Here is a 15700-nt window from a genome sequence, read left to right as displayed (position 1 = left end):
ATAATTTGTTGATGAATTTATTGTAGTATTTATTGATGATATATTGATTTACTCCAAAAGTAGGGAATAACAAGTAAGTCATTTGAGAACTGCCTTACAGATTCTAAGAGAGAAGAAGTTGTATGCAAAACTTTCCAAATGTGCATTTTGGCTTGACAACATAGCATTTCTAGGACATGTGATCAACAAAGATAGTATATCAGTAGACCCACAGAAAATTAAGGCCATTGTAGACTGGCCAAGACCAACCAATATGTCAGAAATCAAAAGTTTTCTGGGGCTTGCAGGTTACTATCGCAGATTTGTGAAAGACTTTTCGAAACTTGCTATGCCACTAACACAGTTGACACAGAAAAATGTACCATTTGATTGGACTGACTAACGGGAATCAGCCTTCCAGGAATTGAAGACTTGATTGGTAACTGCACCTATCTAGACATTGCGTAACGGAACCGATGGGTTTCAGATTTACAGTGATGATTCTTATAAAGGCGAGGGGTGTGTGTTAATGCAGAATGAGAAGGTAATTGCGTATGCCTCTCGACAACTCCGACCGTATGAAAAAATATCCAACACATGACCTTGAATTAGCAGATATGGTGATTGCTTTGAAGATTTGACGACATTATCTGTACGGTGTGACTTGCGAGGTGCATACAGATCATAAAAGATTGAAGTATTTCTTCATCCAAAAAGTATTGAACATGAGACAAAGGCGATGGCTTGAATTAATCAGGGATTATGATTTGCAGATCTTGTACAATCTGGGAAAAGCCAATACCATTGCAGATGCCTTGAGCTAGAAATCCATTGGCAATTTGTCATGTTTGCTCACTGGTCAAAGGGAGTTATTATGTGACTTGGAAAAGAATGAGATTGAAATTGTGTTGCGTGAACGAGGCAGGATCTTAACCGCCATTTCCGCACAACCTACAATCATTGAGGAGATTAAGAAGAAATAACTGGAAGATGAATTCTTGAAAAAATTCATAATGAGATTGATTCAAAACCAAAACTAGGATTTGTGTTGGAGAACAATGTGTTGAAATTTCAGAGTCAACATTGTGTGTCGGACTATCTAGATTTGAGAAAATGAGTTATGGCTGAAGCTCACAATTCAAAATTTGCTATGCATCCGGGTAATACAAAAATGTACAAAGATTTGAAGCAAAACTTCTGGTAGCTGGGAATGAAGAAAAGTATTGAAGAAAAGTATTGCTGACTATGTGGCTAGATGCTTGCATTGCCAACAAGTGAAAGCCGAACATCAATGATCCACTGGATTGCTAAAGCATGGAAATTGGAGCATATTACCATGGACTTCACTGTTGAACTGCCTCGTTCTTCTTGAGGTATAGATTCTATGTAGGTCATAGTTGATCGATTGACTAAATCTGATCATTTTTTACCTGTGAAAGCTTTTTATAATGTGGATAAGTTAGCTAACATTTATGTAAATGAGATTGTGAGATTACACGGTGGGCCAGTATCTATTGTATCTGGTAGAGATCCTAAGTTCACCTCAAGATTCTGGCAAAGTCTACAACAAGCTTTGGGAGCTGAGTTAAGACTGAGCAGTGCATATCACCCACAAACAAACAGCCAATCAGAAAGAATGATATGAACCTTGGAAGATATGCTCAGAATGTGTGTCCTAGATTTCCAAGGCAATTGGGCTTTGGTTGAATTTGTGTATAACAACAGCTACCATTCGAGTATCGGTATGGCTCGTTATGATGCTTTGTATGGTAGAAATTGTCGTTCACCGGTATGTTGGGCCAAGGTAGGTGACAGACCTTTATTGGGATTGGAACTTATGTAAAAAACGACAAAAAATATGAAATTGATTCAACAAAGATTGAAGACTGCACAACGCTGCCAAAAGAGTTATGCAGATGTCCGAAGGCATGATAGAGAATACGAAGTCAGGGATCATGTGTTCATAAAAGTGACTCCAATGAAAGGGAAAACTCGGTTTGGTGTGAAAGGGAAGCTGGCACCGAGATATGTTGGGCCATATGAAATCCCTGAGAAGATCAACCCAATGACGTATCAAGTAGCCTTACCGCCAGTCATGGAACATATGCATAATGTTTTTCATGTTTTGATGCTTCGGGAATATTTGCGATATCCATTCCATGTGATTAAGCTGACTCATGTGCTTCTGAAAGATGACTATACATACGAAGAGAGGACAATACAGATTGTTAACCGCCGAATCAAAAGATTAAGGAACAAAGAAATTCCATTGGTGAAAGTTGATCGGCAAAACCATGGAGGGACTTATATGACTTGGGAGACCAAGGAAGATATGATGAAGAGGTACCTAGATTTGTTTTCTCTATACCTGACATTCTTCCAAAATGAAGGTAATTCGAGTTTGGAGGACTAAACTCTTTTAAGGGGGGAGACCGTAACAACCCTAACTCACGATTAACCGTTAAATCATGATTAAGGATGCTTAATGAGTAACGAATATGAAATTCTGAATTAATTGCTTGTGTGTAACATTGTTTGAGTTTCTATCTGTTTATCGTAGAAAGATATGTTTGTGTTTTTGTTCTGTTCCACGAAATGAAGGCCTAATTGGCATCCGATCATGAAATTGACTTGATTTCTATGTTAGTTAGAAGTTTTAGAATTTTATGGTAGGTTTAATTGAAATTCAATTTTGAACGAATTAAATTAGAATAATTATGCTCATTGATTAGTTAAAGCCTAAAATTACTAAGTCAACTTAATTAGGCCTATATAAGGCTCATGTATATTCTAGACTACATTTTACACTCTCACTCTTCCTTCTTGAAGTATCAAACGTGAGAGTGAGAGAGGGAGGTTAAGTGTTGCGCTTGGAAATCTAAGGAGAAGAAGAAAAATTGTAGAGAATTCAAGGTGTTAACCTAAGTGACTCAACCATTTGAATATCTAGGACACAATTAAGCTTCTAAGGTAAGAATTTCTACCTCATAATTTGTAATTTAGTTGGTTCCTACAAGAAATCAAGTGTGATAGGTGAATTACCATGAAAATTGAGCTTTAATGGACGAATTCCATGCATGCATTCATATATCATAGCAATTTAAGTTTGAATTTCATACAAGTCTCACATGCATGTGTCTATCTAGACCTTGTTTCGAAAATTCATCACATTTCTTACCATTTGACCCTAATCGATCATGTTTTGGAAAGTTTAAGTTCATGTCAATTCATGCATCTCATGCTCACATCATATTCTTAAGTTTCAAGTTGAATTTTGAGCAATTGGCAAGCTTTTGGGCCTTGATTTGGTGAAATGGTTTTGAATTCATGATGTTTGACAAGTTTAGACATGTTTTTTCAAGCTTTTGGCCCAGAAGAACATGATTTGTGGCTTTGAAATTGAATTGTGAACTTAGAAGAGCCATCTGGGATTTCTAGATTCTGCTTCTCTGCTTGAGTGACAAGATCCTGCGCTCAAGTGACCCCTCTATGTTTTGCCCCTCCGCTCGAGCGATCTCAAGTTGGGTTGAGCATAAAATACATGCTCCTAGAAGTTTACCATTTTTGCAAACCGCTCGAGCAACAATAGTTGCGCTCGAGCGAAGACCTTAGTCTCACGCTTGAGCAACCTTCAAGCGTGCGTCGAGCAGAAAAATTAAGTAACCAGTACTTTTGTAAAGTTTACAGATCGTTCGAGCAAAGGAAGTTACGCTCGAGCGAGGCCCTTGTTTTAAGCATATTTCCCTAAGTGTTGAATAGTGTAGGTCGACTTTTTCGCGCCCCCCTTTCGGACAGCTCGAATTGGTCCTACAGTTCGGACTCCTGTCACGGTTCTAAATGTAATCTCACAAAGTGCAATGTGAGACTGATAAACACCAAAGAGTCCGATCCGGCAAATCATTTTGGAAAATCAGATTTTAAATCAAATAATGTCAAAACTGGACTGTTTTGCCAGATTGCAGAGTCGCCACCTAAATATTTTGCTTTTGGGAAATTTAGGAAACCTTGACTCGTGCCAAAGACCACGTGTCTGTCATCACCAAAGTTGCCTCGGCTCAGGAACTTAGGTACGAGAGGGGAAGGTCCTGAAATGAGCACCACCGCTCGCTCGATCAAAGAACGGCCTCTACTAATCATGATATGTTGTTTTATAAACACATGTGTTCTTATTCCGGTTATTAGCTAACTTTACTATGTGACGCACACAAGCAAGTACAGATTAAATCGAAAGAATTGGAACAAATCAACTCATGTTTATTTTCGAAAATGGTTTGAAGTTGCCACCCTCAAGTGGGCTTAAAACATGATTTGCCACTTCGCAAAGTGGGCTTAAAAATCACAATCATCAAATTGTTCCAATTCAAGTAATCAACCCTTCATCCACAGGCATTCATGCAGTTTATCAAGTAAGCACATAGCCTCAGGGGAAGCATGGGAAACATAGCAACACTCACACTTATGCAAGTATGCTAAAGCGTAAAACTTACAGTGTACTCCAAGCCAAAACAAAAGCTAGTTAGAAATATGCATGATCCTAACTATACAAAATGCCTAATGCAACACATGGAAGAATGCAATTAATAGGCTCGGCTACCTAATCATGGCATATGAATGCAACAGTTTGATAGCATGCTTTGAAACACGTATTCAAAAAAGTATTGAATTGACAATGCAGTTTGAATGACGCACCGAGCCTCGGTGTATGCAAGACAAATGAATTATGCAAACATGCAAGCATAAGATATGCTAATTGAAACATGATCCCTAATCTAACCCTCAAAAGCGGATAAATAAAAGGGAGAAAGACGTGGGGTTGGAAGACATGCACACACGCATGCACACCTATTACAACATTGTGCCCTCACGAAGCAGGGTCCAAATGAATAAGCTAACTAGCTACGCTAATTATTACAAGCCAAACTTAATTAACTATTCTAGCTAATTATTACAACATAATTGAAATAAATTAACTAACTATTCTAAGCTAGCTAAGATATTACAATCCAAATATAAGTTATTATTAACAACACTTGAATTGAATAATTATTATGCTAACTAACTAAAGCAATTTAAACAAAGAAAGTAAATGGCCTCGAAGGCGAGGGACGCATGCATGCTCAATTGCTCCACCCAAAAATGCCCTTGCCTTGCCATCGGATGCCTCTGTTTACACTCATTTGATCACTGAAAATTGTACCAACTTCCAGGTTGCCTCTGCTCCAACACAGGAACACATTTGTGCAAAACTTCACTGGTGGTCGGTCGGCCACAAAAAGTGGCTATCGGCCACCTTAACTGGGCGGTCGGCTAGTTTAAGTGGCCGGTCGGCCACCCCCATTTCTAGACTTCTGCTTTTGCTGCAACAGAGAGCAACAAAGGCAAAGCAATGCATTTTTCAAGGGATGTGCGTACTGCCACCCTCCTTATCATATCTTAAGCTCAAAGGAATGTAGCCCTTGGCTCTCAAACCATTAACCAAGCATTTTCAATGCATGATGGCTAGAAAACCAAGCTTGTACAAGCTTAATGAATTTAGAAATAAGACTCGAAGGACCTCCACCCTATCACGCATGATCAAGGGTGTCGGTGACCAAGAAAAGTGGTACGCTTCATCACTTTGAGTATGAAACGTCCCATTGTTCTTGTGTTTGGATTAACGTTCGATCCAAACACATGCAATGCAACACAACACGCTTATCTTGCTCAAGTTTTACTTGTCATGTTTGGTTTACACATTTTACATTACCGATTAGTCCTTTAATTGATTAAGTCCAAAGTGAAAGTCCTCGTGCTGTTGATTAGTAGAAACCCTGAAGGGAGGATTAAAACCATTAGGCATCAGAGCCTCAATTTCACAATCAAGCCAACAAGGGGCTCAAGGCCACTTTCAAAACGAAGTAAAAAAGTGAAGAATAGAGGGAGGTTGCAGACATTTCAGTGCTAATATGGCATGCAAAATAACACTAAATCATACAAGCAACACATGCACAACATATTAAGAGCCAAAAGCATCAAACTAGTGAAGATCACAACACTATAAGCATGCAACATAAAGCTCAACTGACCAAACTAGCTCTGGACAGAGTTAAAACATGCCAAAACAGTGGCTAAAACATGCTGAGATTGAACCATAAAAGGCTAGAAAAACATGCTCATATGTTAGCTCGCAAACAAGACTGAAGACACAACTCTCAAAAGCAATGAAAGAGTGAAATAAGTGAGAGTGTGAAAGAGCTATATCCACTGAAATCACATGCAAAACGATGCAACAACACGCAAGCCACTCAAACACTTCTTGCTTAAGGCCTCAAAACAATGAGCTAATGAAGAACATTACATTATAGGCATGCAACACAAGCCTCGAAGGACTTAACCAACCCAAAACAGAGTTAAAGTAGGCCAAAATAGTAGCTAAAACAACTTGAATTTAAGCTAACACAAGCTACAAAAATAGACTAAACCATTAAGCATGCTAGACTAGTAAGCACAATTGCACTACAAGTACAAAAAGCAAGCAACAAATGCTCCAACCAACCTAAAATAGAGTTGAAAAATGCAAAAATAGGGCCTAAAACATGTTGAGATTTAGCTAACACAAGCTACAAAATCAAGCTAATATGTAGTGCTAACTAGGCATGCAAGAGAAACACAAGGAGGAGAGGCTAACCCCTCCATTTTTGAACTTCAAAACATACTTTTTACCACTGAAACAACTCTGAATTTCATTGGTAAATTGGCCCAAAAATTTTGATTTAAAGGTGGTAAGAAATGGCACAAAAGGCTTCACAAGCCAAAGAGCAAAAAGAGAAGACAACCCCCTAATTCAACAAGACTCAAACCACTATTTTGAAACCTTAAAAACAGAATTTTTTATGGTTGAAAAACCAGGTCAAAACAGTGTAAAGAGATAGCCAAGCAAGCAACTAAAACAAAGCTTAAATGAGGTAAGCCTTATACCTTTGAAGCACAACACTAAATAGGTCCAAATTCCAGCTCAAACCAACCGTTAGAGCTCAAACTAGGCCTCAAAGAACCTCAACTCCAAGATGAGGATGTTTGGTTAAGGGTCTCTTTGCAAAAGTGTAGAGAATTCTCACTTTCAAGCACAAAATAGGGAGAGAGAGAGAGAGGATTCTAGAGAGAGAGAGAGAGAGAGAGAGGAAATATGCTCACAAAATATCCAACCTCCTCAAATGGGGGAGAGACCCCCCATTATATAGAAATCCAAGTCAAAGGCTTGCATTCATCCCTCCATACACGTGTATGGAGATGGCATTCAGTGATCACCAACTGGCACAGCTGACAAAGAAAATATCTAAAAAATGAGAAAAATGGTCGTTGGCCACTTTAGGTGGCCGTCCAGCCACCTCACCTGTCCGATTGACCACTTCAAGTGGCCGACAAGGGAGAAAAAGTTGCCGACAAGGCCAAAAAGTGGCCAACAAGGCCCTTCCCCCCTCCAGGTAAGAGGCACCAAGGTTTGGTCCAAAAAAAAGGGAAAAACAAAGAGGGTTTAGAGGCTCAAAGACAAGGCGTTCTGTTGGGAACTTCGGGAACTCAAAACGTGCACAAACAAGCACAATCATCGAGTGCACAAACGATGACGTCTAAGTCTTGAGGTCGGTCAAAAATGGAGTGTCTACAAATAGTATGTTTTGGCATCCTTATTGTATCCTAGGCATTCCTAAGCCTTACTTAAGATATAATGATGAGGATAAGAAGTAGAAACACACCAAAAGAATAAAGAACTCAGTTAATAATTCCGGGTGTGTAATTCAATACGTATTCATTCTGTATCTGTGTAGGTTACGTGCCACAAGTTATCTAATTTGTCTGCTCTGTTGTTCGCTTTGGAGCCATCTGTGAGTAATAACTTCGTAAAGCTATGTTCAACTTTATTTATTTTATGTATGTGGAATAAGATCTGTTTTATGAAATGTTATGCTACGTACAATGAATGATTGTCTGGATTCTGACATGCACTCGTGGAAATAATTCTACGGTCCAAGTATATGATATGTTCCCGATACTGGAGGTTCCTGTGTGGAATTGGCAAGTTTGTTATTTGTTCCCAGTACTGGAGTTCTTTTGTGGAACTAGCAAGCATGTTATCTGTTCTCAGTACCGGAGGTTCCTTTATGGAACTGACAAGTATGACCCTTAATGCTCTGTATTTAATTTGTTACTGCTAATGGATGTACCACATCTGAACAATCATGAATTCTGATTTCTGTATATGATTCAAATAAGAAGATGAATATGAATTTGTTTCTAATTTCTGAATCTGGTGGGACATTATTTATTTAACCCTTTACTCTGTTATTATTCACTGGGCTTCCGCTCACTGTTTCTATTATGTATGTAGGTGAGTAGCTGTGCGACCAGGCCTAAGCTGCTGCCTGGAGAGTTTTGGAGCCAACCAGCCACTATGCCTCATGGAGAGGTTCCAATTTATCGAAGTAAAGTTTTGTGGATCATGCTAAGAACGCATACGTTTAGTTTCATTTTTGTTTATCCGTACATTGGGCTAAGTCCCTTTTTATAATACTTGTATGGTGTTGCATGTCTTATGTAGACATGACGTCATATATATATATACTTTATACAAAGTTGTAAATTACCTGCCTTATGTATGTTAACACAGCTTAATGGACTATGTATATGTGCTATTTTGTTCAGAGACCTTGGGTAATCCAAGGTTTATTGATGTTAAACCTATAAGGGCGGGTTTGGGTTGTGACAAGCTATCCGAGGAAGGATATCCAGTGGAAAGGTAGAGAGGGACTTGAATGTGCATTCTGACTCAAGTGTGAGGTATTTGGATCGTCTTTTTGTGCCAGAATCTTGTAGGGAGGTACTCTGAGAGTTCATCCATTCATGCCTTGCAGTACACCAGGGAGGCACAAAGATATACCACAACCTTAGCCTCCAATTTTGATGGAGGGGGATGAAGAGAGATGTAGCCTTGCTTCTTTCAAGGTGCCTTACCTGTCAACAAGTGAAGGTCGTGCACCAACGACCAGTGGGTTTGTTGTAACCCTTACCTATAACTGAATGAAAATGAGAGCATATAATGAGGGATTTTGTAGTGGGTCTTCCGATGACTCAACGGGGTAATGATGCCGTATGGGTGATAGTAGACCGATTAACTAAATCAGCACACTTTGTACCTATGCGCACGAGTGACTCAGTAGATTATCTTGCCGACCTTTATGTTAGAAACATAGTTCGACTACATAGGGTCCCTATGACTATGGTTTCAGATAGAGATCCATGTTTCACGACTTAGTTATGGCAGAGCCTTTAGAATGCCTGCAACATTAGATTGACATTTAGCATCACCTATCATCCTTAGACTGACAAGCAATCCGAGCGAACCATTCAGATCTTAGAGGACATGCTTCAGGGTTGTTTTCTGGATTTTACGGGGCTGTGGGAGAGGCATTTACCTTTGGTGAAGTTTGCCTATAATAATAGCTTTCAAGCGTATATTAGTATGGCACCGTTTGAGGCCTTGTATAGCTAACCGTGTAGATCTCCAGTGTGTTGGGCCAAGGTGGGTGATTCACCTATGTTAGGTCCAGAATTAGTCTGGGAAACGATGGAGAAGGCCACACTTATTTGTGAGAGGTTAGTTTCGGCTCAAAGTCGCCATAAAAGCTATGTCAACCGTAGGAGGAAACTTTTATCTTTTGAGGTAGAAGATCACGTGTTCTTGAAAATATCACCAAGACAGGGTTTAATGAGATTTGGGAAGAGCGAGAAGTAGTCTCCTAGATTTGTTGGGCCTTTTGAGATTCTAGAGCGGATTGAGAAGGTAACTTATCGTTTGGCCTTGTCGTCTCAACTTTTCGGGGTTCTTGACGTGTTTCATATTTGTATGCTCTAGAAGTACGAGCCTGATCCTTCACACGTGTGGGATTGGACTAAGTTAGAGGTAGATGAGGGCGCCTCGTACGAGGAGAGACCATTGCAGGTTTTAGATACTTGGGACCAAGCTTTGCAAGGCAAGACTATTCCATTGGTTAAGGCGTAGCGGCAACACTATGGGGTTGAAGAGGCAACTTGGGAGTGTGAAACGGAAGTCCGTGAGAACTATCCGGATCTATTTCTTGATATTTGAGACTTGTGTTGAAAATCTTATTCATGTCATAATATGTAAATTTTGTAGATGTTTTGGAAAGTCAAATTGTAATATTTGTGTTGAAAAACTCTATTTATCCTTGTTACAAGTATGGATGATCTGTGATTTGATTTGCATTCAATGATTGTTGCCTTGTTTTAAATTTTGGAGACGAAATTATTTATGGAGGGAGATTATAATGGTTCCGATTTAGACCTGACTTATTTCTTGCTTTGAATCTGGGAATCCATGTCCATAACTATTGTTCATTTCTTTTTTTTTTTCTTGTGATGGTTGAGTTTGATTATTTGGGAGTAATCGTTGTGTTTGAAACAGGTTGGGTGGTTAGTTTTTCAAAAGAGTTGTTGCCTAGATTTTTGCATATTCGCTCGAGTGGTCTTTTACAGTCTGCAAAACTACTGGAAGTGAGGCATCATCACTCAACCGGTCTTTCTTGTGCTTAAGCAATTTTTTGCAGGTCTGAACTTCTATGAGGGGGTCATTGTGTGCTCAAGCGATGTTTTTGGTCACTCGAGCGGTGTCACTTATTGTGTCTGACGCTCGAGCGGTGTTTTGGTCATTCAAGCGGTCTACGCGTATATCAGTCCATGAAAAGGGTTTTCTGAGTCACTTTTTCACTTCTTCACTTCTCTCTCTCTCTCTAAACATTCCAAAAATCCTAGTTCTTCACTCTCTCCCTAGTTCTGGCATTCAAGCTCCAAATACTCCCAAGCTAATGATTTCTTCACCCTAGCCCTTTGAAGAAAAAATTAGAGCACGTTGAGAGCTTTGTTTTAATCAGAGTAGTTATCATTTTCGGCTCCACATACTTTAATTCTTACTCTCTCTTGTCTTCTGCTTTGAAGTAGGGATTTCGTCAACCTTTTGTATGATTTTTCACTTAGTTATTTGTCTATTGATAGAATCCAGTGAATTGGAGATTTTTGGTTAAACTTAGGGTTTAGTTTTGAATTAAAAAGGAGGGGCTTTCAAATGAGTTCTTGAGAAAAGTTATGGAGATGTGTTTATGGTTGACATATGTTAAAATGGTGGATTTTTTTTACTTAAAATTGATTTTGTAAGTAAAGGGGGTTTTGTTATAATATTATGGAAAAAAAATTTTTTGAAAGAAAATGGAAAATAATGTTGGGTTTTGCAAGAATGGAACAATGTATATGTTGATAATGATGGAGGATTTAGATATGTAATATCACTCCCATTTTGAAAATGATGAGATTCTATCTTTTGTTGGAAATTATCTGTTGTACAGAAATATCTGTTTTGAGCTATCGGTGGATGATAACTTTGATTGTTGTAGAAATTACACGAGGATTAGGTGAATCAAAACTAATCATTCATACATCTTACATTGAGCATTGCTGCATACTTATACATTGAAAATGTTTTGTTTTGAGAAAAAGAAGTATATACCTTGGTAAATTTGGTTAAGGGGTGTGGTTGTGCTTGTTATGTTGACCTTTGTATCCTTGGTTTAAAGTTTAGAAACCCCATGCAGTTAGGTGCTGATCCTTCCAGTTAGTACTGGTAAAATGGCTTTGGTAGAGGTGGTATAACGTACTAGTAGATACGTACCTAAAGATTTCCAATATTTTGTATCCACTGTCTTGTTTTCTGTTATGAAAATGATTATTTTCATAAAGTGATATATAATCTAGCATTGCATTATTTTGAGATGGAAATGTGAAATATTTGACAAATGACATGTATGTGCTATGTGGAAAACAACTTTCAAGTGCTAATGATAAGCCTCCACCAAAGACAAAGCTTGGGAAGACTTAGAGCCAAGAGTTTCTTTTGTTTATTTGATGTAATTATTTTTGCATAAGTCTTGGGCTTTAATTATATTGAGTTGAACTCATTTTGATGTATCCAAGCATTGACTTGGAAAGATGTAGCCATTAGGGCATATAATTACCTAATTTTACTTTTATTTTTAGATTCATGTATCTATGTCACATGCTATAAATTCGGGATCTAGAATTTATGAATGTATATCACATATGTCATCCATTGTATGATCAAATTTATAAATTGAATATAAGATATGATGTCATTGATCATTTGTAAAGAATGTTACAGATGAGCTATTATTATTTATTTCAGGGCGTGATATTGTCAGTAATTTAATATATTTATAACAGTGTTCAAAAAAAATTCAGAATAAATAATAGCAAGAATTATTAAACTAAAGGGTTAATTATATCTTTCATCTTTATATTTTGATTCAAATTTTACTTAATTCTTATAGTTTCATATTGAACAATTCAGTCTTTAAACTTTAAGTCAAATTTCAATTTTTTCATTTCATTCAAATCTTTGTTAATTTTTTTTACATGTTACCTTAGAAAATTGACAAGTATCTAAAAACCGTTAAAATTGATAGTTCACCGGATCAATACGGGGAAATCTCTCAAGTATTTCACCAGTAAAGTTGCATTACCTTGTTTTAGGTTCTCTATGAGCTTTTATATATTCTGCATGGTAGACTCCTTAGTAGGACTCTAATTCCCTTTCCTAAAATCCCACTAGGATTATCTTCCTAAAGAATAAGGCTTATCCTTTAACACCCTTATCACTAAGTTCAGGTGAAACGGCCTAAGTCTTAGGCTGACAATTGAGCTAAACAAATCAGTAGTCCGGTTACATGTCAATTGCGTAACTGCATTTGTTGTCTTACTAACTTTAGATAAGATCGCCGAGCTAAAACCTAGCATCAAGACCATGCTATGTTTGCCCAGTTCAACCATCCATTGAATTCTCCATTCTGGTCGAAGGCCTACGTAGCTTGGTGAAAGTCGTAACGGTCTTGTCAACCCGAAAAATAACCAAGCTCCGATTGTCCGGTTGACATTCTTACACTGTTTGCCCAATCAGCCTTCAAGCGTCATTTGCCCGGTCCAATGCTGATTGTGTGGCCCAAACTAATCAAGTTGACTAGACTTTTTTCCGGCCCAAAATTGGCCCCATGCTAATTTAGTCCGCCCCACTATTTCGATACAAATTACCCTATCACTGAGCAACTTGAAATAGAATATTGGCATGACTAGAATAACTTAGGCAAAAATATTTTAATATAATTGAAACAAAACAACGCTCATAATCCCAATTTGCTTAGAATTTCACTCTTTTGTTGCACAAATTTTAAATTTTAAATTTCACTAGTCATGAAATTATTAGCCTAATAGTGGACTTTGTCAATATATTCAAGGCCAAATGCTGTGACGTTGACAATCATGTTTGGTCTTTCACAGTAAACAATGTTAAAACAAAGCTTTGAAAGTTCTTTTTATTTATTTATTCATAATTATAAAATTTCTTTCGCCATAAATCCTGGTTTTTAAACTCCTATATAACTTGCTTTTAATATATTGATAATATTATATTTAAAACTATATTAAAACTACTTTTTATTACCTTATTTATGTCTCTACCGTTTGCGAGAATGCTTTTAATTCTTTTGATTTTTTCTACAAAATAGTTGTGTTCTATGCAGGGCCGACTTTGGGGCCTAAGGTGGATACAGAATATGGGCCCCACTCTCATACAAATTTTAATATATATATTGGTAAGAGATTAATAAATTTAAATTTAATTTAATTTTTTACTTGTATCTTCTATAAATCTATTGCATATGGTACACATAATTATTGACATAAATCATAATTATTGAGATAAATTTTGAACATTTTCGATTGTTAACAATATTAATTTATTCACACATTTTCCTAACATAGGAAATTAAATTGTAAAATTTGATTAAATTCAACTTAAAAAATTTATTTCTTCAGAAGGAATTGTAACTTGTATAATCAAATAATATTCTATAAATAATTCCTACATTTGGCAAGCAACCATCAATTATTTTTAAAGTTCACCAATTCAATTGTGTGTTCAAACCTTCATTTTTAAATTAGTAATACTATAATGATCATGTTTGGTAGGGCTTATTTTCAGCTTATTTCAGCTTTTAACTTAATTTAAGTTATTTTGATGTATTTGGTTTAACTTAACAATACAGCTTATAACTCTTTATAAGCCAAAAATCAACTTATTCTTTGAGTGGGGGATGAGAAACTTAATTTATAAGTCAAAAATCAACTTATGTTCACAACTATAAGGTATAAGCTGTTAACTTATAAGTTATAAGCACTTTCTCACAGCTCTACCAAACGGAGCCAATGTAGTGTTTCACTGAAATGAAATTGAATTGAATGAAAGGGTTATTCCTTAGTCTTTTTAGAAAATTACTATTTATTTACAATGGTAAATGATGATTTCATTTGTAATATGTTTTAGTAAATTAAACGTGAAAATGGACCATGTTTAAAAAAAAATGTTAAAATGGACACTACCATGAAATGATTACTCTATTCAACTTTATTTTAATAAACTAAACATAATTTAAGACTCAAATAATTAACCGAACATAACTTAATATTGAAATTATTTTGGGGCCCTATTTTTTAAGCAGTATTTGGGGGCCTGAGGTAGCAGCCTTGCCTACCTGGCCTCAGGGCCAACCCTAGTCCTGATGGTTGAGAACGAAAATGGAGTGGTTACAGCGATGGTGATGGTCACAGTGGTGAAGCGACACAGGAAGTAGTGGTTGTGGCGATGAGGGCCTGAGAAGGTGGTTGCCATGACAGTGGTGATGGTTGTGGCGGTGAGACAACAAAGGGAGTGGCAACTGTGGTTAGATGGTGATTCCAAGTGTTGGTGGGCGGAAGTGATGGTGGAAGAAGATAGTGTTCTTTAGGTTTTGGGTATAAGGAGAAGAGTGGACGGTAGAGATAATGGTAAGAATGGAACAATAGAAATTGTAAAATAAAAAAAATAAGTAAATAAGTTTTGAGAATGTAAGGAGTTAATTTTATGGTGTAAATAAAATTATTCCATTACAAAATGATGTAACATTGCTTATAGAGTTCACTTTTAATCAAGGGTCAACGCTAACCCTCAACCAAATCTATTACAAAAATTGACAGAAAATAATCCTGTCTAATTTTTACGTTGATTGGTGACAATTTTTATCAATTTTCTTGGTGACATTGATACTTGATGAAAGGTAAGACTTTGCCTGACTCAATTAAAAAGTGAGGATGCAAAATGAGATTGACTGTAAAGTGTAGAAGTGTAGGAGTAATAAGTGTATTTTACACCTTTCTAAAGAAAAAAAAAATGAATATGCTTAAAAAATAAATAAATAAACCAAAATAGAGTCTTCTAACAGATTGATTGATAAATTATTATCATATTAAAAATCATAAGTAAAGACTGAGCATGCTTAAGAGAAGGACAATGCATGGAAAATGATATGGTGATAGAAGTTAAATAGCAAGAGCAATTTGCGCAGTGGTCAAATGGTGAGAGACAAAGAACAGAGAGGTTTTGGTCTTTGTGATGGTGACGGTTGTGGTCTAGGTATTCCTCTGGTTTTTTTTTTTTTTTTTTTTTCCCATAGATAGAAAGAGAAAATGACAAGAGAGAGAGACTATAAATAAGAAAATCAATCACAGCATCTTCCTCATTAAATTGCTTATATGACTTAAAAAACATGGATTTTAGATGACCGATGTG

At 36.9% G+C, this 15700-nt stretch overlaps 1 protein-coding gene across 1 annotated transcript; it reads left to right on the top strand.

The window, feature by feature from the left end:
• The first annotated feature begins 1837 nt into the window (after positions 1 to 1837).
• LOC145799765 (uncharacterized) lies at positions 1838 to 8756 on the top strand. The gene is made up of 2 exons (XM_082889400.1): positions 1838 to 2369; positions 8659 to 8756. Exons 1-2 carry the CDS (start codon positions 1838 to 1840, stop codon positions 8754 to 8756), a joined length of 630 nt encoding a protein of 209 aa, XP_082745526.1.
• The last annotated feature ends 6944 nt before the right edge of the window (positions 8757 to 15700 follow it).

This window comes from Camellia sinensis, chromosome 9 (genome assembly GCF_055761805.1).
Source record: "Camellia sinensis isolate YWXY chromosome 9, ASM5576180v1, whole genome shotgun sequence".
Taxonomy (NCBI): domain Eukaryota; kingdom Viridiplantae; phylum Streptophyta; class Magnoliopsida; order Ericales; family Theaceae; genus Camellia; species Camellia sinensis.
The sequence above is the reverse complement of the archived record's forward strand: the minus strand, read 5'-3'. Positions and strand labels throughout refer to the sequence as shown.